Raw genomic sequence first — 25,942 nt, forward strand, 5'->3', positions numbered from 1 at the left:
TGTTAATAATCAGATAACCTGTTATTATTCACTTAAATATGATAATACAACTTTCAAATGTTGCTATACTTCAGAGTGTGAAGTAGAGATTAGCTAATATAGGATTATCATCAGTGGATATTAAGAATCATAATAATAAAATATTATTATAGTATTATAACTAGTGCATCTCCTGCAGGTTAAGTCTCCCCTGTCTTTAGGCAAGGCAAGGCAAGGCAACTTTATTTGTATAGCGCTTTTCATACACAAGGCAGACTCAAAGTGCTTCACAGACAACAAAGTGAAATGAAAGAAAATAAAAGCAAAATTAAAATGCAGACAATAAAAATAAAAACAGTGCAGACGTTAAAAGTTAAAAGATTAAAAGATTTAGCTGAAAGCTAAGGTGAACATAAAAGTCTTCAGTCTAGTTTTAAAAGTAGTGAGAGTTGGGGAGAGTCTGACATCTTCAGGAAGTTTATTCCAGCTATGTGTTGCATAGTGACTGAATGATGATCTCCCTTGATTTGAGTTTACTCTTGGAACCGCTAACAGATTGGTCTCAGAAGATCTTAGTGATCTAGAGGGCGTATATAGTGGGAGCATATCAGTGATATACTTGGGCCCTAGACCATGTAGTGATTTATATGTGAGCAGGAGGATTTTGAAATCTATTCTCTGATGTACAGGGAGCCAATGTAAGGATTTAAGAATTGGTGTAATGTGCTCACATTTTTTGGTCTTTGTTAGAACTCTAGCAGCAGCGTTCTGAACAAGCTGTAGCTGCCTGACAGTTTTTTTGGGAAGACCTGCAAGGAGACCATTACAATAGTCTAGCCTACTGGTAATAAAGGCATGTACAAGTTTTTCTAAGTCTTGAGCTGACATGAGCCCTCTAAGTCTTTTTACATTTTTGAGGTGATAGTAGGCCGATTTTGTTACTGATTTGATGTGACTGTCGAAATGTAAATCAGAATCTAAAATAACCCCAAGATTTCTGGCTTTATTTGAGGTTTTCAGGGACAGTGATTGAAGGTGTTGGATGACTTTAAACCTTTCTTTTTTAGCACCAAAAACAATTATCTCAGTTTTATCTTCATTTAGTTGTAGGAAATTTTGGCACATCCAGTGTTTGACTTGCTCAATGCACTGGCACAGAAGATCTATGGGGCGATAGTCATTTGGTGATAGCGCTACATAGATTTGGGTGTCATCGGCATAGCAATGATGGTCAATGTTATTATTTTGCATGATTTGTCCTAGTGGGAGCATATAGATGTTAAATAAAGTCGGCCCCAAGATTGAACCTTGGGGGACTCCACACGTTACGTTGGTTGGTTCTGATACAAAGTCACCAATGGAAACAAAATAGTTCCTATCTTGTAGATATGACTTGAACCAGCTTAAAACTGTGCCTGAGATCCCCACCCAGTTTTCCAACCTGTCCAAAAGTATTGAGTGGTCGACAGTGTCAAATGCAGCACTGAGGTCCAAAAGCATTAATACTGAAGTTTTGCCAGAGTCTGTGTTTAGACGGATGTCATTTATAACTTTAAGAAGGGCCGTCTCTGTGCTATGAAGAGGTCGAAATCCTGACTGGAAGTTGTTGTGGCAGCCAGTAGAAGCCAAGAAGTGATTTAGTTGTTGGAGGACAACTTTCTCAATTATTTTACTTATGAATGGTAGATTTGAAATTGGTCTGTAGTTGTTGATAACAGAGGCATCTAGGCTCTGCTTTTTTAGAAGAGGTTTAATGACTGCAGTTTTGAAAGCCTTCGGGAAATTGCCCGATTTAATAGAATTATTAACTATTTGCAAGATGTCTGTTGATAGGCAGTCAAAAACATTCTTAAAGAAGTTGGTAGGTAAAACATCAAGGCAGCAGGTGGATGACTTTAGAGCTGTCACCGTTTCCACTAGAGTTTTAGAGTCTATGGCATTAAAGCTTGCCATCATTGCTGTGTTACTTTTGCCTAAATGGGGTGGTGATCCAACTTTTTTACTTGAGATATTGATGGTGCGTCTGATGCCTTCAATTTTATCAGTATAAAAGAATGCAAAGTCATTGCATTTCTGCGTGGAATGGAGTTCGGCTGGTATTTGTGTTGGGGGTTTAGTCAGTCTGTCAACGATTGTGAATAGGGTTTTGGCCTTATTTGTGTTGCTGTTTATGATATTGGAGAAGAATGTTTCTCTAGCACTTTTTAAGACTAAATTGTAGGCCTGGAGGCTCTCTTTATAGATGTCATGGTGAATATGAAGTTTTGTATTCCGCCAGATTCGTTCAGCCTTCCTGCACTCTCTTCTCTGGGCTGTTACAGCAGCAGATTTTCTCCAGGGTGCCTTTTGCTTGCCAGAAATCGTTTTAACTGTAACAGGTGCAATGATATCTATGATATTCACAATTTTGGAATTAAAGTTGCTTACAAGATCATCAGCATGACATGGGTTTAGAGGTGGTAGTGAGGAGATGGCGTTTTTAAAGAGGACATTAGCATGTTCATTTATGTACCGCTTTTTGACATTCTTTGATTCTGTTTGTGTGTCCGGGATTACAGAAATATTAAAGAAAACACAGAAATGATCAGACAATGAAGGATCAATCACAAGAACATCAGAAACATTGAGACCTTTTGTGATAATCAGGTCCAGGGTGTGTCCCTTATAATGTGTAGCCTCTTTCACATGTTGAGACAGTTCAAATGTGTCTAAAATAGTAAAAAGTTCTTTTGCGCCCTTGTCATTTAAATCGTCAATATGAAAATTAAAATCACCAGTTATAACCAGGCAGTCAAAGTCAGTGGAGATGCTAGACAATAGTTCAGTAAAATCATCAAAAAAATTTGCAGAATATTTAGGTGGCCTGTAGATAATTAACAAGAGAATTTTGGGAGAGCATTTCAACACAGCACACAGGTATTCAAATGATGTAAACTCACCGAGTGACATCTGTTTCCCCTGAAACATGTTTTTAAATATAGCAGCAACCCCTCCACCTCTTTTCCCCGATCTACATATATCAATGAAGTTATAGTTGGGGGGTGCTGTCTCGATCAGAATGCTTGCACTGTTATTTTGTTCCAGCCATGTTTCAGTTAAAAACATAAAGTCAAGTTTAGAAGTGCTAATAAAATCATTGACTAAAAATGATTTGCTATTCAGAGACCTGACATTGAGCAGACCCATCCTGATGGTGTTATTGACAGGCTTCGATGTTGGCTTTGATTTGGAGATAATAGGAATGAGATTGTTTAGGTTAGCAGGGTGGCTAAGTTTCCCAATGTTTACTCTCTTGGTAGTCACAACAGGGATGTAGAAGGTGCCATGATTTGATGTAGGCAACCTTGGGCCCAGCTGATAATGTGGTCTACTGCTGAACCCTTTTCTGTATCAGAAATATTCAGGACTGCTGTCAGGGCGAGGCGGGGTTTGCCGTAAGGGGGAGGGGGAGTGAGCAGCGTCAGAGCTGGGACGAACTACTGAAGGTGGACGTTGAGGGCGTGTAAGGGGTTGGCGTGAGAAAGGTGAAGTATGGCTGGGGGGTTGTGGAGCACGCCTTCGTGGAGGGGGTGGTGGAGGTGAGCGATGATCTAGGGGGGTAAAAATCTGAGTAGGGTGGGGCGTGAGTGGGGGTAGCTCCCGGAACTCCAAGGGGGAGAAGGGGGGAGAAAGGTCTACTTGAGGGAGGGAGAAAGATGGAGACGTGGATGGCTTGGGGGATGTGGGGGAGGGATCTTCACATGCATTCAGAATGGAGGGAGGGGCGGTAGAGGAGGATAGACACCTCTCCTCTTTGCTCTGGTGTATCTCATGGTCGACGTTCTCCTTTTGCAGTGGCGGTCCTCCTTCGACGTTCCTGATAGGCTGTGTTGTGTCTTCCTTCCTCGGTGGCTCCTCTTGTCTCTTGTCCTTGGCAGTGATGATAGATGCAAGATGCAGGAAGTGAAACATGTTGTTCATGAATAGCTTTACTCCCATCTTATTCAGGCAAAGTCCGTCTGCCTTAAAAAGATGCCTGCGGTCCCAGAAAAAGCTAAAATTGTCAATAAAATGCATTGAACGAGCAAGAAGTGCACTTGATAGCCACTCATTCAGCGAGTAAAGTCTACTGAATCTCTCAGCTCCTCTCCTGATTGGGGGTAGAGGACCACTGATAAAAACGTCAGCATTCACAGCGCTGACTGTTTCAAAGAGTTTATTGAAGTGCTCTTTCAGCTCTCTTGATTGTTGTTTTACAATGTCATTAAAACCAATGTGCAGGATGATATTTTTCACATTTGGGTGTGCAGCGACAATTTCCAGGATTCTTTTTTCCATGTCAGATACCATATCCTTCGGAAAGCAGAGTACTTTGGTGTTATTATTGCTTTTCATATCTTTTACAGAAAAGTCCCCCACAATCAGATTTTCAGGAGCTCTCGTTAGCTTTCTCTGTGGTGTAAAGTTAGCAGGTCTTACCCTTCTGCGTGGTGATGGTGGGTTATTCAGGCAATCAGAGGGGGATCCATTGTCCATCAACAGTGGGGCAAACCTGTTCTTTAGTTGGACACTTGCTTGCTGGGGAGGTTTATTGGTAGTTCTCCTCTTCTCAGCTGTCCGCTGCTGTGTCCTACGTGGCAGTGGAGTTGATGACGCAGTATGCCTGGCTGAAGATGGTAGCGCAGGCCAGCCGGTCAGATCAGAGATATCGGGGCGCTGGGTCCTGCCAGATATCCATTCTCCCTTGTCGCAGGGAGGTGGTCTTCTCTTTGGCTTTGCACCAAGTGTGTTCCAGGGAGGATTTTCACTGGTAGATTTATTACCCTCTACAGGGACCTCCCGTTTCTTCGTAGCTTCATTGTTGCTAGTTAGCTGGGTTGTAGCATGGTGCTGTCCAGTGTTTTCAGTCGACAGGAGTGCTAGAGTGGTGTTGTAGCCACATTGTCCATTCACTTCTAAATTCACTTCCAACCGATTCATTTTTATTTCCAACAGTAAAATCTTCTTTAGCAGTTTGTGGTAATCTTCCGTAGAGAAAGGAGGCATCTTATGCTGATTACCTTTAGCACTGTAGCACAGGCTCGGGCTCAGGCTTATCTTGAATGGTAGGCCTCCTCGCGTAGTGTTGAGGACGTCGTAAAAATATTGAAAAATGCCTCTGTTATCTAAAAGAAAATATAGTCCCACTGGTTTGGTAAGTATCCAAGAGCTGTTGCTCTTTGTGTAAGAAAATAGCAGCAGATAGTAGCAAAAAAAGCAAGCAGAAGCGAGAGCAAGCGAGAGCAAGCAGAAAAGCGTCCATCCAGCGCAGAGGACGGACTAAGAAAAAACTAGTGACATCTTAGTTCTAATTTAAATAGAGGATCCTTGAACACTTACTTGTCTGTCTATCTGTGTTGGCCCTGTGATGAGGTAGAGATTTGTCCAGGGTGTACCCCGCCTTCCGCCCAATTGTAGCTGAGATAGGCTCCAGCGCCCCCCGCGACCCCAAAGGGAATAAGCGGTAGAAAATGGATGGATGGATGGATCCTTGAACACATCAAAGTTATGGGCAATGAAACATACTGTAAAAGTGAAGTTGTACATAACTTTCTCCTATGCTGCCACAAATACATTTTTTATATTTCAGCTTTCTTGTATCACATCATCCTTGTTCAAAAATGTTGGTGCTAAGTGTCACAGATTACAGATGAACTTTGATGACGCTATAACATCTGTGTTGAACAATAAATAACAGCATTCCCCCCCCTCATAATTCTGTAGTGTAACTATAGAATAGAATAGAATAGAATAGAATAGAAAGTACTTTATTGAGCCCTGGGGGGAATTCAACACCACAGTTCGCTCACAATAGACAATAATAATAATAAATAATAATAAATAATATAATATATATAAAATATTATATATAATATATAATATATGAATAATATAAAGATATTCTACATGTATTCTACATTTAAGTGCAGTCAAGGAACATATGCATTATACAGTCTGATGGCTGTCTGTATGAAGGACCTTCTGTGTCGTTCCGTGTTGCATTTAGGGAGTCTGAGCCTTCCACTGAACGTGCTCATTCTCTCCGCCAGGTCCGAGTGTAGTGGGTGGGAGGTGTTGTCCATAATGGCTAGGAGTTTTGCTAGACTTCTCCTCTCTGACACCACCGCCAGAGAGTGTAGCTCCACTCCCACCACGTTACTGGCCTTCTCTACCAACTTGTCCAGTGTGTTTGCGTCCCTTGCTCTCAGTCTGCTGCCCCAGCAGGCCATGGCGTACAAGAAGGCGCCCGCCACCACCGACTCATAGAACATCTTCAACATCTTTGTACAGACGTTGAAGAAACCTAGCCTCCTGAGGAAGTAGAGGTGGCTCTGTCCCTTCTTGTAGAGTGCCTCAGTGTGTTTTGACCCATTCAGCTTGTTGTCGATGTGTACACCGAGGTATTTATAATCCTCAACCATGTCCACATCGTCCCCCTGATGGAAACAGGGGTCGCCGGAGTATTCCTCCTCCTTCCCAGGTCCACAACCAGCTCTTTGGTCTTCGTCACATTGAGCTGGAGGTGGTTCTTTCCACACCATGTGACAAAGTCCTCCACCAGTGTCCTGTATTCCTCATCATCACCACCCTCAATACACCCCACTATCGCAGAGTCATCAGAAAACTTCTGAAGGTGGTAGGAATCTGAGTGAAAGTGGAAATCGGTGATGTAGATGGTGAAGAGGAAGCGGGAGAGGACTGTGCCCTGCGTGGCCCCGGTGTTGCTGACCAGCCTGTCAGACACACAGTCCTGCAGTCCAGTGCCGGCCCAACCCTCCATGGGGCCCAAAGCAAAATTTGATTTTGGGGCCCTCTATTTCTGCCAATAATATTGATTTTTGATCATTCACACACCTACTATAAACTCATTGCGGCTCTGGCAGTGTTGTTTACATTATCCTATTGTCAGCCTGGCATGTCTTTACAAATGACATGTCATTTATAAAGATATGGGGGTGGCCCAGTTATGAACATAAATAATACCAATGAATGAACAAATGATGTCCAGAGTGCCACATATGGTTCCTAATCTTAAAATGTAGAAAACATTCAGCTACAAGAGTGGCCTGGGGTTGAACAGTCCAAGTGATAAAGCTTTGTATTTACAGTAAAAGTGTCATCTTGTCTCATCAGTCTTGTACATATTAGTCTTTAATTACTAGTTTATATTTTTAGTTAATTGTTCATATTTAATGTTTACTTTGTACAAAGAGAGCGCAGTCTAGTGAAGTTAAATTCCATGTGTGTTAAACATAACTGGACAATAAAGCTGATTCTGATTCACTTTATTTTTTTTAGTAACAAAAACCTGAAACAGCAATGTGCAAAAATAATTCGTAGTGCAAGAAAAACAATAAAGTGCAACAATAAAATCACTTAAATATATATAAAAAGGAACAAATTCAATTGTACAAAAAACAACATAATTAAATTAAATATCAAGCAAATACTTCAATAATATTAATGAACAGAGTTACCAGAAACAAGGTAACATAACGGTTTATAAACAAATATAAAGTTACTATATATTAAAACTATGTAAATGTACATAACGATGTGCAAAAATTTTTTGGGGAAAAAATCAAAATAAACTACCTTAAATCAAGGTCCTTAATTCACACATTTGACCATCACATCACAGTTTTGTTTCTCTGTTCTTCACCACCCACACCACTCCACCCACTCCTTAAAACCTGTGCTTCCTGGCTTTTCTGGAGGCAAAGTCATTTATGACATCACTGTAAGAAATCTGATGGCCGACTTTGTTATTAATACTAATCACTGTCAGTCCACTCAGTCTTTCTTGAGCCATGGAAGATCTCAAGTAGTTTTTTTATTAATTTGAGCTTGGAAAAGCTCCGCTCTGCAGATGCAACAGTCACAGGAAGAGTGCAGGCTATCCGCAGAGCTACCCAAAGATTTGGGTACAACTCACAGATTTCATTTTGAGAGGAAAGAAGGCCACTCAGCTGGGTCAACTGGCGGAGCTGATGATGGTCCATGGTGTGAAGGGGACGTTGTGGTGGAAGTTGCTGAGGAAGTGACCAAAGAAAGACAATGACTAAAAAAGAAGGACCTATAAGGTCATTCAATTGCACTGTTGGACATAATTATTAATCTCAGAATGTTCTGCAGTACAATGAGCAATTATAAAGGGTGTTTTGCAGTTAATTCACTAGATAAATCAGCTGTTGTTTCAGACATGGAGGGGACAGTGGGCACAGAGGATGGAGGTGTGTGAGAGAGCACTGTAGAGGATGGAGATGGACCTAATATGAAATACATACATACATACATATAGGCACACATATTAATTAGATACTTTGACTATATTAATTTCCCTTCAGGTGTAATGTTTATAATAAGAAATTAAATGTATACTGTATGGTGACAGTCTTTTCCTCACCTGATTCATCACTCACAGTTGAGCCTGAGGATGTGGACTGGCTCTGGGCTGATTCTGTGCCTCCAAAGTATTTTAACAATGCTCCTGGGGAAGTTTCACATAACTTATGAGTTGATGTAAAAAATAATGTTTATTTTACTCACATAAATTACCGTGCTCTGCTGCAAACAATTTGTGCAAACAACATATCTCACTAGTAACCTGATGCTAAAAACATATTGCTAGCACCGCGCTAGCTAGCTAACGTCACCTAGCTAAAGCTAATTACAGCTACAAATCTCTTTGATAAACTTTTTATTACCAAGTCATGCAAACATACCTTTATCATGGCATTTTTTCTCCTCTTCCACTTTCTTCTTCTTCCTTTTTTCTGCACCTGAAGGATATGTCCTTTTTTGTGACATTGTTTTGCCTCTATCTGCGCTTTTGATGCCCAGTGCGCACTGGCATTGCACGGCAGGCGGCAAACGTCACAGGTGCAGCAGAGGCAGCTTTACATTTAAAGAGAGGCAGGAAGAATCACTACGCCTAGATCAGCAGCAGCACTCTGTTGACCTAAAATTGTGTTTTTGTACAATAATATATCTTTGATCATTTAGAAATCATCAGTCAGACTCGTACATGCAAAAAATAAAAAATAATATTTTTTTGTTAATTGCTTTTGGGGGCCCCCTGGTGGCCGCGGGGCCCTAAGCAAGCGCTTAGTACGCTTATGCCTTGGGCCGGCTCTGCTGCAGTCGCATGTACTGTGGTCTGTCAGTCAGGTAATCAACAACCCAGGACACCAAGGGGGCCTCCACCTGCATCGTCTCCAACTTCACACTCAGTAGTCCAGGCCGTATGGTATTGAAAGAACTGGAGAAGTCAAAAAACATGACCCTCACACTGCTCGCAGGCTTGTCTAGGTGGGTGTGGGCTCGGTTCAGCAGGTAGATGACTATGTCCTCCACTCCCAGTCGGGGCTGGTAGGCGAATTGGAGTGGGTCCAGGTGGGGCTTGACTGTAGGGCGGAGTTGTTCCAGGACCAACCATACTTGCCAACCCTCCTGAATTTTCCGGGAGACTCCCGAAATTCTGCGCCTCTCCCGAAAACCTCCCGGGACAAATATTCTCCCGAAAATCTCCCGATTTTCAGCCGGAGCTGGAGGCCACGCCCCCTCCAGCTCCATGCGGACCTGAGTGAGGACAGCCGGTTTTAACGTCCGCTTTCCCACGATATAAACAGCGTGGCTGCCCAATCACGTTATTCCATACGAGGCGTCCGGCATACCGCCGATGAGCATGGTGCAGATGGAGAAGATCTTCTCGGCGTCCGTGTTGGCGCCGAGCTTTACCAGCTGGTCAGGCTGGTAAAGCAGCCTGACCAGCTGCTTTACCCTCAGCAGCTGGTCAGGCTGCTGAGGGTAAAGTAAAGGGTGGCGATGTGCGAGCTGCGCACCAACGGGCCGCCGACCGTGTTGTTGACGTTGGGCATCTCCAGGCGTTTGCCCAGCTCATAGAGCCATCCTCGGGGAAGAGACGGGAGGACAACAGGGTGACAAGAACTAAATCATCCAGACTAGAGATAAATTGTATTATTATGTTTATCTTACCTAAAAATCAAATCAAATCAACTTTATTTATAAAGCACATTTAAAATTTACCACAGGGGTAGCCAAAGTGCTGTACAATGGTCAGGTTAAAAATAATACGAGAACCGAGCAAACACAACACAACACAAACAGAACACGATAAAAAATAAATAAATAAAATATAAAAACATAAAAACAGGTTCACAGCAGGTGTATTATGGGGCGCCATTGCAGGATGGATATCACTCAGTGTTAAAAGCCATGGAATAAAAGTATGTTTTTAAGAGAGATTTAAAAACAGGAAGAGAGGAGGCTTGTCTAACACTAAGAGGTAGGTCGTTCCAGAGCTTGGGAGCAGCAGCGGCGAAAGCTCTGTCACCTCTAAGCTTCAGCCTTGTGTCCGGGACCGTCAGTAGCAGCTGATCGGCTGATCTTAGCGATCGGGTGGGGCAGTAAGGCTGAAGGAGGTCGGAGAGATATGTTGGCGCGAGGTTGTTTAGACATTTAAAAACAAATAAAAGGAGTTTAAAATTGATTCTGTAACGCACAGGGAGTCAGTGAAGGGACGCTAATATAGGGGTGATGTGCTCACGTCTGCGGGTTTGTGTTAGCGGACGAGCAGCAGAGTTCTGCACGAGCTGCAGGCGGGCGAGGGAGGCCTGGCTAATGCCTACATGCAGGGCATTGCAGTAGTCTAAACGAGTCGAGATAAAGGCGTGGATTAATTTCTCGAGATCATGTCCTGATAGAAGCGGTTTCACTTTCGCTATTTGTTGTAATTGATAAAAGCTTTTTTGTACGACGCTGCTGATTTGTTTTTCGAATTTAAAATCTGAATCGAACTTTACCCCCAGGTTTGTGACACAGTCGCTGAGATATGGGGTCAGAGTGCCGAGGTTAACGTTGGGGGAGGGGGAGCGACTTGGACCGAACAACATAACTTCTGTTTTGTCTTCATTTAGGCTCAGGAAGTTAGCTGAAAGCCAGGCTTTGATGTCGTGCAGGCAGTCAATAAGACGTTGAACCGTGTTATTTTGTGCCAAGGGAAAATAAATCTGGCAATCATCGGCATAAAAATGAAATGCAATATCGTACTTCCTAAAAATAGAACCAAGGGGGAGAAGGTAAAGCGCAAATAAGATTGGGGCAAGGATTGAGCCCTGGGGAACCCCATGTGGTAAAGGAGCTGTGGAAGACATAAAACTGTCTATTTTTACACAAAAACTCCTGTCGGTTAAGTACGACCGGAACCAGTTGAGGGCGGCGCCCTTAATGCCCACACAGTTCTCAAGACGAGTGATTAAGGTGGCGTGGTCGACGGTGTCGAAAGCAGCAGACAGATCTAAAAGCACCAGGACAACATATTTACCAGAATCAGTTGACAGGAGGATATCGTTAAAAACTTTTAGAAGCGCTGACTCTGTGCTGTGGAGGGCTTTAAAACCGGACTGGAACAACTCAGTGATACCATTATCCTCTAAGAAGGGCAACAATTGACTGTAGACAACCTTCTCTAATATTTTAGAAATGTATGGAAGATTAGAGATAGGTCTAAGGTTAGAGAGGAGAGAGGGGTCGAGGCTTGGTTTTTTAAGTAGAGGTCGTACCACTGCATGTTTAAACTCTACTGGAACTATTCCAGAAGAGAGGCTACTATTGATAATGTTAAGGACACTTGATCCAATAGTAGCAAGTACCTCCTTAAACAGGCGAGGTGGGAGGGAGTCTGCAGGAGAACCAGAGGGCTTCATATGACTAACTGTGTCATTTAAAAAAATGATGGAAAACAGAAGAGAAATTCAGTGGAACAGAAGGGTCATATGAAGGCTGAGATAAACTGGCTCTAGTTGACACAATTTTGTCAGTGAAAAAATGGAGACAATTTTCACAGAATTCAAAAGAAGCATCAAAACCAACAGATTTGGGAGCATCAATGACAGTGTTAATAGTTTTAAACAGAACTCTGGGGTTGTTATAGTTAGAAGATATAATCTGAGATAGATATATATTCATCTCTGCCTTTACAGTCATCTTAAAGGATAACTAAATAAATGATAAATGGGTTATACTTGTATAGCGCTTTTCTACCTTCAAGGTACTCAAAGCGCTTTGACAGTATTTCCACATTTACCCATTCACACACACATTCACACACTGATGGCGGGAGCTGCCATGCAAGGCGCTAACCAGCAGCCATCAGAGGCAAAGGGTGAAGTGTCTTCCCCAAGGACACAACGGACGTGACTAGGAAGGTAGAAGGTGGGAATTGAACCCCAGTAACCAGCAACACTCCGATTGCTGGCACAGCCACTCTATCAACTTCGCCACGCCATCCCTAACAAGCTTTCTTTAAAAATGGCAAAGGACACATGCAGCCTGTCTTTTTTCCATTTTCTCTCTGCCATTCTACACTTGCGCCTGGCAGCCCGAGTGACGTCATTCAACCAGGGCTGAGGCCCTAAATATATTTATTAATTAAAAAAAACCAACTAAATACATTTTTACTATATTTTGCTAAAAACATCAACATTAATTGTATTTTTATTTTTATTTTTTCTGACTCCTTATTACATCCAGCCATATAATTATACATTAAAATAAACATATTTAAAATAATTAATTTTGAATGATCATAATAATTCATTAAAAATTACCATATATAGTTAAATAATTGCTTGTTTATCAACAACTTTAGCATTTTATTCATTACATTTTGAAGCTCTCAGAAGCCAAGTTATGTTATATTCCTTAAGATTTATTTATGCAAGTTTGAAGTATCAATTATCGAAACACAGTTTTGTTTGCATATTTTCAGGATGTATATATATATATATATATATATATATATGTATATATATATGTATATATATATATATATATATATATATATATATATATATATATATATATATATATATATATATATATATATATATATACAAACCCCGTTTCCATATGAGTTGGGAAATTGTTAGATGTAAATATAAATGGAATACAATGATTTGCAAATCATTTTCAACCCATATTCAGTTGAATATGCTACAAAGACAACATATTTGATGTTCAAACTGATAAACATTTTTTTTATTTGCAAATCATTAACTTTAGAATTTGATGCCAGCAACACGTGACAAAGAAGTTGGGAAAGGTGGCAATAAATACTGATAAAGTTGAGGAATGCTCATCAAACACTTATTTGGAAGATCCCACAGGTGTGCAGGCAAATTGGGAACAGGTGGGTGCCATGATTGGGTATAAAAACAGCTTCCCAAAAAATGCTCAGTCTTTCACAAGAAAGGATGGGGCGAGGTATACCCCTTTGTCCACAACTGCGTGAGCAAATAGTCAAACAGTTTAAGAACAACGTTTCTCAAAGTGCAATTGCAAGAAATTTAGGGATTTCAACATCTACGGTCCATAATATCATCAAAAGGTTCAGAGAATCTGGAGAAATCACTGCACGTAAGCGGCATGGCTGGAAACCAACATTAAATGACCGTGACCTTCGATCCCTCAGACGGCACTGTATCAAAAACCGACATCAATCTCTAAAGGATATCACCACATGGGCTCAGGAACACTTCAGAAAACCACTCTCAGTAACTACAGTTGGTCGCTACATCTGTAAGTGCAAGTTAAAACTCTACTATGCAAAGCCAAAGCCATTTATCAACAACACCCAGAAACACCGCCGGCTTCTCTTGGCCCGAGATCATCTAAGATGGACTCATGCAAAGTGGAAAAGTGTTCTGTGGTCTGACGAGTCCACATTTCAAATTGTTTTTGGAAATATTCGACATCATGTCATCCGGACCAAAGGGGAAGCGAACGATCCAGACTGTTATCGATGCAAAGTGTAAAAGCCAGCATGTGTGGCAAGGGACGGCGTGGCGAGGTTGGTAGAGTGGCCGTGCCACTCTACCAACGGTTGCTGGTTACTGGGGTTCAATCCCCACCTTCTACCATCCTAGTCACGTCCGTTGTGTCCTTGGGCAAGACACTTCACCCTTGCTCCTGATGGCTGCTGGTTAGCGCCTTGCATGGCAACTCCCGCCATCAGTGTGTGAATGTGTGTGTGTTTATGAGTTTGAACATCAAATATGTTGTCTTTGTAGTGCATTCAACTGAATATGGGTTGAAAAGAATTTGCAAATCATTGTATTCCGTTTATATTTACATCCAACACAATTTCCCAACTCATAGGGAAACAGGGTTTGTGTGTATATATATATATATATATATATATATATATATATATATATATATATATATATATATATATATATATATATATATATATATATATATATATATATATATATATATATATATATGAAATACTTGGCTTGGTGAATTCTAGCTGTAAATATACTCCTGTTTTTGTGGACAAAATGGAACGAATTTTAGCGATATTACGGAGATGAAAGAAGGCCGTTTTAGTAACACTCTTAATGTGTGACTCAAACGAGAGAGTGTGCTGGAGTACACCACACAGCTGTGGGGCGCAGGCTTTGAGCACCCTGGGGCTCACACCGTCAGGACCCGCGGCCTTGCCTGTTTGTAGCTTATTTAGCTGTGCGTTCACCTGTTCTGCAGACAGACACACTGGGGGGGTCTCAGGTTGTTGGGGGGAAGGGGGTCATCAAGCTGAGGGTGAGGTGTTAAGTAGGGGGATGTAGTCATTGGAGTTGGGGGGCTTTGAGGAAGGGAGGGGGGGATGGATTGGTTCGCTGAAGATGTCAGGGGGCCGGCTGGCATGTCTTCGGGGGGGGCAGGAGCTTGTCGGAGCCACTGTGTCAAACCTGTTAAAGAACTGGTTTAGTTCATTGGCCCTCTCTCCGTCCACCCCCCTACCCCCCGGCGGTTTGGGTATGTCTATGTCTTCTTGAATAATTGTACTTTATTCTAATGATCACTACTTTCACATTCCAAACCCATTTTATAAATATATTTCCTTAATTACCCATATGTTGCACAGTGAAAGAACAATAATTTGACAGCTCGCCAATTTTATAGGTAAACCCTTTATGTTTGGACCCGGTCTATATTTATCTGTAATGTTTGTGTACAAATAAATAACGCTATTTGTCAATGCTGCCTGATGGTTTTGGGTTGATTGAATGATTTTTTTTTATTGACTTGTCTGGCAGTAATGCACGCTTGACATCATCATGCAGCCTCCAGAGTGTTTCCTGTTATGCTAACAAGCGCCATGCATGCTAAATAAAGCCATTTCCTCTTACATTAAGTCCATCAATGGAGACATGCAGCATTACAAACCTAACTTATTAAGACATAATGCTTGTGTTTTAGTGTGTTTTGCATCTAAAATAGGTTTTGACTGCAAATCTATATTGGGTTTATTGGGTTATATATTGTATATATTATATAAAAATATAATATAATATATCAGTATATATTATACACTGTATATAACATATGTAAATATTACATATATGTTATATTTTATAATGCTACTATGGTTAATTTTTAGTCTACTTAATCCTTTCCACCCTTACCCTTTCCATCCTTTGAAACTGAGCTACTGTGTGGTACAATTTCCCTTGTGGATCAATAAAGTTTGTCTAAGTCTAAGTTTTGCTTTTGTAATTTAGCTGTATGATCCAAGACAATAGAGCACTGTTTCATGTTGACCTTCTCCATCACTGACAGGGCACAGCCAGCGAGGCGACCCTCATGTCTTTGCTCGCTGCCCGCTGTAAAGCCATCCGTCGAGTCCAGTCCCTTAACCCGGAAAAGTCGGAGTCGGACATTCTCTCCAAACTGGTGGCGTACACATCAGAGCAAGTAAGCACTGCGAGGAGCACACACTTTTGTTTAAAATTGTGTATGTTAATGCAGAAGTGTAGTCACATATGCTGTATATCACCCAGTACAGGATATCAATAAATGCTGCCTTCACAAAAATGCAACCACATCTGCATTTGATAATAAAGGACATTATCTAAAAAATTAGGCTACATTTTCACAATTTCATTTACATGAGAGGGGCAAAATATTTGAGAATCAGGTGTACTTCTTTCTTCAATGACTATTGAGTTATGACATTGATATATTTAATATCATTCAAAGGACAGTTAACGTTTTTTTCATAACCTGTCCTGACCAGCGGCAAATAAGAATGTTGATCTATATGTCCGTATCAGCTTTATTTTACAAAGAAGAGGTGTGGGATACTTCTCCTGTTGCGTCATTTGTGTTTGACTTTATTAGATGTTTGAAAATATTTGGTGTTTTGTGTAAACCGAACCGGATTAGGAGGGATAGGATGATGAAAAAAGAAAACGGGGGATTCGGGACAAGACAGGGACAGACATCAACACATACGCCAAGTTAACTTTCAGTTTTGATCTCCGCCAAGGCAACGCACCAAGATGGACAAAATTATACGAAGAGAGTGACCATTTACCATTACACTGGAAAATGTCCCTCTAAAAATAGTAAAAACTATTTTTGCTTGTAATGAGCAAACAATCTGCCAATGGAACGAATCAAAATTGTTACGATAAGATTTATTGAAATGACACATTATATTTAAGCTTTAAAAACTTAAAAGTGATCTTGAAATTAGCAATTAAAACATGTTATTGTTTATACTTATTGTTGCTAGTATTGTGAAATTGTGTGTCTTATAACAAACTTATGATGCTAGAAATAGTATTTTTTTCCCTCAGAAGAGCAGTTGCCTAAAAACAAGTTTGTTAAAAAAAACTGATATCCAAGGGATTGTGACTTGTATTAAATGTGATTGGATATTTAGACTAGAAATACAAAATATATACTGTGCGAGGTGACATTGTGAATTTTTCCAGTCATTTCAAAAAAGGCCCCAGACTTTAAACGACTCGGTCCTCTCTCCAGCGCTGGTATTTTTGTACTTACTTTCAGCTTTCATTTAAGGACAGGTTTTTGTGGTAACCACGGCAACTGACGGAGAAAAGCCAACAGGTCAGTTAGACAGTAGCTGGCTGTGATCAGGTTAAATGGCACCAGGTCGCAGTGATTGGGTTAGGCCCTCACCTTAGGGCCCAGCAGACCTTTACAAGGCAACCCGATCTCTGCTGCGAAAACACTAACCCAAGTTTTTAACCACTTTTGTCTTTGTTTTTAACGTCTGATTGTCGTACTGTAAGCAGCAGTGGTTGCTTTTAAAACCACTCACACACGTCTCCTCCCGTGCAGTCTCATTCGTCAGTGGAGCGTGCCGGTCTGATTGGAAGTGTGATGATGAGGAAAGTCCCGACAGACAGCACTTACGCCGTCACAGGTGAAACGCTGAGGAAGATGGTGGAGAAGGACAAAGCAGCGGGACTCATCCCTTTCTATGTAAGGAAGACAAGAATGGACACTCACACAAACACCACTAATATCATACTTAAGGTCACCACTCACTGACACCTGCCTACCATGTACACCCCCAGGCATCTTACCATGTATTAGATTGGTATTTGCAAAGGGTGCGCAAACTAAACATCATTAGTGTCTTCATTACTCTTACTCGTTTAGTTGTCTTACCTTTATATTTGGGAATAATTGTGTTATTATCCTATCTAAACTATTCAGCTCCAGCATGTGAAATTATGAATTATGTCTTTTAGTTCTGTGCAACACTTGGCACGACTCCATCGTGTGCGTTCGACCACATCACTGAGCTGGGGCCCATATGTAAGTTCCTTTTTGTTAATTAGCCTCATGCAACACATTTTCTACGTCTGCACAAGCTATTCATTATTAAATATGTATCTGCTTCCACAAAGATAGTGATGCTCAGCATTTGTGTTTGGGAGGTATTCCTTTAATTTAATTGTAGTATATATTTATATAGCACTTCTATATGGTTTTAAACGATCATCATCATCTTCACAAAGGCTGTAGTTTTTGCACCAGATCAAATTGGATTGTGCAGACGTAGCAATATCCTGTTATATTATACTTGTGGTACTATATTATGATTTGCAGATGATCAATAACCTTATTTGTTGACTGATGCAGGTAATAAGGAAAACATGTGGATGCATATTGACGCTGCGTATGCTGGCAGTGCATTTATCTGTCCTGAATTCCGTCCCCTGTTGAATGGAGTTGAGGTATGTGAGGAAATAGTTATTAATAATAATGTAAATGATAATAATAAAAATTGTGTATATATATATATATATATATATATATATATATATATATATATATATATATATATATATATATATATATATATATATATATATATATTGTTGCGTTTGACCAGATGTTCCTCCAAGTGGGATGTAAAACGCTGGTCAGTCCCAAGTTCCTTAGATGACACATAAACTGATCTCGAATATACACCAAGCACAGTATAGGTATTTTGTATTTTATTGTCAAATATTTGAGAATAGAGACCAGCCTCGAACAACCCATACAAATGCGTAGCCCAAGTTGATCTGAAAACTTCCCGGAATGCACTCTCCTCTTCAATATCCCCCCCCCCCCCCGCCCTCACTTGTCTCACCTCAAACACATGCTCATTGTGCTTCTTATCTAGAGTTGGGCTGCAGGAAAGCAAGGAGGATTCCTTCTCTCTGCCTTCCACCCCAAGGCCATCCCCAGTGCAAGCACTTTGTCATGAGATGAAAAGAAAAGCAAAGAGTACAATATGGAACATTAGCTATATATAATATGACTATGAAAATTAATAAGTAACACAAAATATGGATATATGAAGATATATATATCTTTCAATATATATATATATATATATATATATATATATATATATATATATATATATATATATATATATATATATATATATATATATATATATATATATATATATATATATATATATATATATGCATGTTATAAAGCAGTGGTCCCCAACCTTTTTGAGACCAAGGACTGGCTTGCTAGGATACAGTAACCATGGGCAATGATGGGAGAGGCTCAATCAAGTGCAATAGTGTGAGACATGGGCAGAAGTGGGGATTCTTTCAAAATAAGATACCAGGAAGACAAAACAAATCAAATGGATTTAATTTTATAATTAATTTCTGGTAACTGACCTGGGCTTAGGGACACAGTCACACTCTGACCTCTTGCGCAAGCCAATTCAATAAATCAGTGATTCTCACACTGTAGTATGGATACCACGAGTGGTAAGTGGGCTCCATCTAGTGCAGTGGTTCTCAAATGGGGGTACGCGTACCCCTGGAGGTACTTGAAGGTATGCCAAGGGGTACGTGAGATTTTTTTAAAATATTCTAAAAATAGCAACAATTCAAAAATCCTTTATAAATATATTTATTGAATAATACTTCAACAAAATATGAATGTAAGTTCATAAACTCAGTGAAGCACGCAAGCTCAGGTTTATCACTAAAATGTCTGTCAAAAAGAACTGTGAAAAGAAATGCAACAATGCAATAATCAGTGTTGACAGCTAGATTTTTTGTGGACATGTTCCATAAATATTGATGTTAAAGATTTATTTTTTTGTGAAGAAATGTTTAGAATTAAGTTCATGAATCCAGATGGATCTCTATTACAATCCCCAAAGAGGGCACTTTAAGTTGATGATTACTTCTATGTGTAGAAATCTTTATTTATAATTGAATCACTTGTTTATTTTTCAACAAGTTTTTAGTTATTTTTATATCTTTTTTTCCAAATAGTTCAAGAAAGACCACTACAAATGAGCAATATTTTGCACTGTTATACAATTTAATAAATCAGAAACTGATGACATAGTGCTGTATTTTACTTCTTTATCTCTTTTTTTCAACCAAAAATGCTTTGCTCTGATTAGGGGGTACTTGAATTAAAAAAATGTTCACAGGGGGTACATCACTGAAAAAAGGTTGAGAACCACTGATCTAGTGGTACGTCAAAGAATCACTTGATTAAAGTACAGTGTTTTATTTTCCTATATTCAAACACAGTATTATTGTTTAAACTGTATGTAATGTTACAGTGGCCAAAAATATTAAATATACTTGCTAAAAAACTCTGCCTTTTTAAAATGAATATTTAGACCTACGACGGTACTGTATTTTAATGTTGGTCCTTATGGTGGTACTTTCTGAGGTGATACTTGGTGAAAAAAGTTTGAGAACCACTGAAATAAATACAATAGCTATGTGGGAAAGTTTGCTTCTACCAAGATAATAATGCCCAGTTTTGATTGACATTGATGGGGAAGTATACATACATACACACTATATATATATATATGTGTATATATATATATATATATATATATATATATATATATATATATATATATATATATATATATATATATATATATACAAACATATATACAGGTATATATATATATATATATATATATATATTAGGGCTGTGATTCTTTGGGTGTCCCACGATTCGATTCAATATCGATTCTTGGGGTCACGATTCGATTCAAAATAGATTTTTTTTCAATTCAACACGATTCTCGATACAAAAACGATTTTTTACCGATTCAAAACGATTCTCTATTCATTCAAGGATCTACCCCAGTCTGCTGACATGCAAGCAGAGTAGTAGATTTTTGTAAAAGGCTTTTATAATTGTAAAGGACAATGTTTTATCAACTGATTGCAATAATGTAAATTTGTTTTAACTATTAAATGAACCAAAAATATGACTTATTTTATCTTTGTGAAAATATTGGACACAGTGTGTTGTCAAGCTTATGAGATGCGATGCAAGTGTAAGCCACTGTGACACTATTGTTCTTTTTTTTTTTTTTTATACATGTCTAATGATAATGTCAATGAGGGATTTTTAATCACTGCTATGTTGAAATTGTAACTAATATTTATACTGTTGTTGATAATATTCATTTTTGTTTCACTACTTTTGGTTTGTTCCGTGTCGTGTTTGTGTCTCCTCTCAATTGCTCTGTTTATTGCAGTTCTGAGTGTTGCGGGGCCGGGTTTGGTTTTGGAATTGGATTGCATTGTTATGGTATTGCTGTGTATTGTTTTGTTGGATTGATTAATTAAAAAAATAAATAAAATTAAAATAAAAAAATATAAAAATCGATTTTTTTAAAATGAGAATTGATTCTGAATTGCACAACGTGAGAATCGCGATTCGAATTCGAATCGATTTTTTCCCACACCCCTAATATATATATATATATATATATATATATATATATATATATATATATATATATATATATATATATATATATATATATATATATATATATATATATATATATATATATATATATATATATATGTACATATATGTATATATATATATATATATATATATATATATATATATATATATATATGTACATATATGTATATATATATATATATATATATATATATATATATATATATATATATATATATATATATATATGTACATATATGTATATATATATATATATATATATATATATATATATATATATATATATGTACATATATGTATATATATATATATATATATATATATATATATATATATATATATAAGGGTAGAACTGCACTAGATGTTATACAGATATTATATTAATGTTACATACTGCATACTAAGAATGGGTGATATTGCCTAAGATCTGTATTGCAATATATATTACAGCCTCCTGCGATAACGATATACTGTATATCACGATATATTCTTGGGTATATAAATGATAAAATAACCATTTCAAAACGTGTTACAAAGGCTACTAATTTTGCTGCTAATTAATGTGGTAAATATTGCATCATTTTTGGTTCCATTACTTTCTCAAAACTAGTATTAATGTACTTGCTAATTTCCTGTTAATAGTTGGTTATTTCCTGGTTTTATCTACACTCCTGTTAAAATGTAACAAGCACTTATTATTTTGTTGTTTGGATAGTTTATAACAGTTTTGGCCGATACTACAAATTTAAGTATCGATCCAATACCAAGTAATTACAGTAATGGTCATACTAACTCTGGTACTTCAAATTTTCTAGATCATTGAATATTACATTTTTGATCACAATTATAATCAGACAAAAACACAGGAGGGTGGTGTAACAATAGCTATTTAATATTTTAATTAATTCCTTCTATTGGCTCTGACTTAAATCATGTTTGCCTTTAAAGCCCTCCTGTGTCCAGGGACTTATTTCCTGGGTTTGTAAACAATAACAAAAACTACAAAATATTTATTGATAGTTAAAAATGTTGATGTAACCATTGTAGTATTAACCATATAATTATATAATACTTGGTATCGTTACTGTCAATATTTGTATCAATCCGCCCACCTTTGTTTACATTTAAGGGCTCGAGCTTGTGGTTCGAATATCCACCTACAGTATGTACAGTAATGTAGCATGTTTAGCTATTGCTCGTCCTCCAGTGTTAATGGCACTTATAAGTTTTTTGCTGCCATGGAGGCGAGGATTACTGACTCGGAAGTGGCTTTGCACTGTGGAGGGTCATTAGCCGCTAGCAAGGACACTACATTGCGCTGTCAAATTTGCAGGACACATCCAGAATGTGTCATAAACATGCATTATCACGATACCATAAAAGCTGTATGGTCGTTTATGTCATTCATATCACCTATGTTGCGCAACCCTACTGCATAGTGCATACATATATTTTTCAAATGTTATGCTGCAAAAATGTGTGGAATAGTTTTTTGGAAACCCTGAAGTGTTCCTCATTGTGCAAATATGTTCATGAACGTGTTGCTACTGATCTGCATGAAATATCACTCATCACATTTATGAAAGCAAACACTTAATTGCATATATCGTTACCGGCTATATCCTGATGCTTTGTTCCTGTTTGAAAACGGCGTTAATGTCAAGTAGGAGGCGCGTAAGAGTGAGTAATAGGAATCGGCTGTAGCGGCGTCGTGTCTGCTTTTTGAGGCTGCTGCTACCCATCTGTGCACAGATGCAGAGATAAGGCCAGAGTAATTTCCTGAGGCGGCGTTAGACCTTTATATATCAGTCTATATTAGACACACGCGTTCAAACAACAGAGAACATGCCCAAGCTGGACGAATACATGCACTTCATGGCACAAACAAGCTGTATTTAAAAGTACAGGCCATATAAAGAGCCCCTTTGAATGAGAGTGCAGCAGGATAGATGATAGATGGTTGCCAGGGGTGATGCACAAGCCGGCATCAGGTGGTATGACAACATTGTTTCCTGTTATGCCGTCTCTTATTGCGATGGGTGCAGGTGGAGAAAAGGATATTACGAAAGATAGGCGACTGGAAGCAGATATGAAAATATTTGTCTCCCTTTGAATGAAGCCTCCTTGCTTTTCAAATATTGTATTGCCTTCTTTAGTCTGCACAATGAAGTCTGTTGGTGCAAAGGTTGTCATGTCATACAGTATGTAGATTAGTTAGGGTGTTGTTGCTTTGGCACTTTTCCCAGTTTGATGATGAATGAAAAACAAATCAGCAGCTAACTCCAATGAGACATTTGAAAGGTCTCAACCATCCCATAGTATACAGTACCATTGTTGACCAGTAATCAGAAGTGTCCGAACCCCATCATGAGATCAAATCAAGGTCGATATTTTAAACACGGGTTGGGGTCATCTACAGGACGTAGGGCAGGGTCAGTGGTGGCATCATGCCCATTAGGAGGTTTTCCTTTAAGTGCACATTCTCTCAAATGTAGAGCCAACAAGTAAGGGAGATTATTGATTTTCCTTATGTTTGTCATAAACAGGCTCAAGGGTCATAGTTTACTATTTTAACCACTGCTGTCTAATGATTATAATTTTTAGCTGAATGTGCTTCGGTGAAAGAAAACAACTCCCTGCAGAGTTTGCATAATACTTTATGTCCATCGACTCTTCCGCCATAGTTTTTTGTAGGCAAATTTCCCATGGGGGACGGCATGGCGCAGTTGGGAGAGTGGCTGTGCCAGCAACCTGAGGGTTCCTGGTTAGATCCCCGCCTTCTACCAACCTCGTCACTTCTGTTGTGTCCTTGAGCAAGACACTTCACCCTTGCTCCTGATGGGTTGTGGTTAGTGCCTTGCATGGCAGCTCCCGCCATCAGTGTGTGAATGTGTGTGTGAATGTGTGAATGTGGAAATAGTGTCAAAGCGCTTTGAGTTCCTTAAAAAGCTAGAAAAGCGCTATACAAGTATAACCCATTTACCATGTAGCGTCCTCCATATTGAATTGTTTGGTTCTGCAACTGGTCATCAACTGCCTATTTACGCATGCGTGACGGAGGGTATGACATTTTTATTTCCGATGCGTGGGAGGACAGAATTGGCTTGAGTAAAGAGGGCGTGGCTTGAAGCGACTAAATGCATGTTTTGAACTACAAACCTACATGGGGAACAAATTGTTCCAACATGTATTTTATGTACAACAATTGGTTTTTCCAAGATCGCATGAGGATTTTGTTTAATGTTTACCTCGTATGCCCTGGCAAAGCACGGTCCTCTGCAACAAAAGGAAAGGACTTGAGCCATTGCGCCACCAGAGATTGACAGCTGGGGTGTTTGTGCTATTCATTTTTATGTTGACAACATGATCACCTTCAAGCTCCTCTTGTTTTAATGTCGTCTTGCTCGTGAGTCATGTTAGCGTTTGAAGGATATCTCTTCTCTCCACCTACATCCAATTGTCCAGCTGCTGTATTAGGCAGCAACTAATGACAATTTTCATAGTCGACTAGTCATTGACAATTTTAACAATCAGTCGACTAATCGGATTATGAAGTGTACACCAATTTAGTGGCTTTTAAATGTAGTTTTAAGATATTTTTAGGCCTGTGCCAACTAACAATAACCATGACTACTTAATTTAGAAATACCTATTTATACTGTCTCTGTGCTGCTCTAATAGCTTTTTTTTAAACGTTAGTCCATTTTAAAGTAAGTACAGCCAAAGTGCTGATAAAAAAGTATCAATTCAATATATTAATATATATTCATTGTCAATTAAACAACGCACAGTTGAAATAGCAGTAATAAAAACAAACAAAAAATCTGCCTAGCTTCCTCAAAAAAGAGCATTTTGTGATGATAATGATATGTAGACATACTTTAGCTGGCAAACTTCGGGTAAAATGATAGTTCAATATATTTTTCACACAACTTCGTCTCTCTGTTGTTAGCTAGCTAGCTAACAAGCTAACTATCTTACAGAGAAGAGTCGGGATGTAAATTATCCCGCACCATAGATGCACTGCCATGAAAAGTAGGGTCCGCTTCGCAAAATTAGCAAGTTATTTGTGTCTTTGACGTGTTTAGGATGAAATGTTTCCATACTTTTGTTTTTTCCCATGTGGTGTTGTTACCAGTGGCCTCGGCCATTTTTCTCTTGCTGTTACTGCTGACACACGGATTTTTGTTTCCATCCAGAAAAACATAAACGTCACTGACTATTTTCGGCGACAAATATTGATTATTGTCGACACTGTGGACGAATCGTAGCCCCCCTGCTGTTGCGATGTCACGTTTGCAAGAAACGTCAGCACCACAGAACCAATCGGCGGTCTAAAGGGAAACGGGTCTCAACGTGAGCATCCATTTTTCCTCTTGGTGCTAGTGCTTGACTCGTCTCCATTCAAAATAGCGTAGCATTATTTTTGGACGATAAAAAGTGCAGGGGGGCAAAACAGCCTTTTCAAAAAGTGCAGCCCCCCCTAAATGACGTCCCTGGACAAACTGCCTGTAATGCGTTGCTCGGGACGTTTAAGGGATTTTACCCTCAAATGGGTTGATTATTAATTATTAATATTGATTATTGTCGACACTGTGGACGAATCGTAGCCCCCCTGCTGTTGCGATGTCACGTTTGCAAGAAACGTCAGCACCACAGAACCAATCAGTGAGCTTGTCGGTGGTCTAAAGGGAAACGGGCTTCAACGTGAGCATCCATTTTTCCTCTTGATGCTAGTACTTGGCTCGTCTCCATTCAAAATAGCGTAGCATTATTTTTGGCCGATAAAAAGTGCAGGGGGCTAAAACAGCCT

The 25,942-nt window shown here is 39.1% G+C and overlaps 1 protein-coding gene across 3 annotated transcripts in view; it reads left to right on the forward strand.

Moving 5' to 3' along the window:
- LOC133660193 (aromatic-L-amino-acid decarboxylase-like) overlaps positions 1–25,942 on the forward strand; it is a 93,016-nt gene that overhangs the window by 50,195 nt on the left and 16,879 nt on the right. For all 3 annotated transcript variants that reach the window (XM_062063463.1, XM_062063464.1, XM_062063465.1), the window contains exons 5-8: positions 15,649–15,783; positions 17,179–17,322; positions 17,595–17,661; positions 17,989–18,083. In XM_062063463.1, the coding sequence (XP_061919447.1) occupies positions 15,649–15,783; positions 17,179–17,322; positions 17,595–17,661; positions 17,989–18,083 (441 nt within the window). The remainder of the gene's footprint in view (positions 1–15,648; positions 15,784–17,178; positions 17,323–17,594; positions 17,662–17,988; positions 18,084–25,942) is intronic.

This window comes from Entelurus aequoreus, linkage group LG11, assembly GCF_033978785.1.
Source record: "Entelurus aequoreus isolate RoL-2023_Sb linkage group LG11, RoL_Eaeq_v1.1, whole genome shotgun sequence".
Lineage (NCBI taxonomy): Eukaryota > Metazoa > Chordata > Actinopteri > Syngnathiformes > Syngnathidae > Entelurus > Entelurus aequoreus.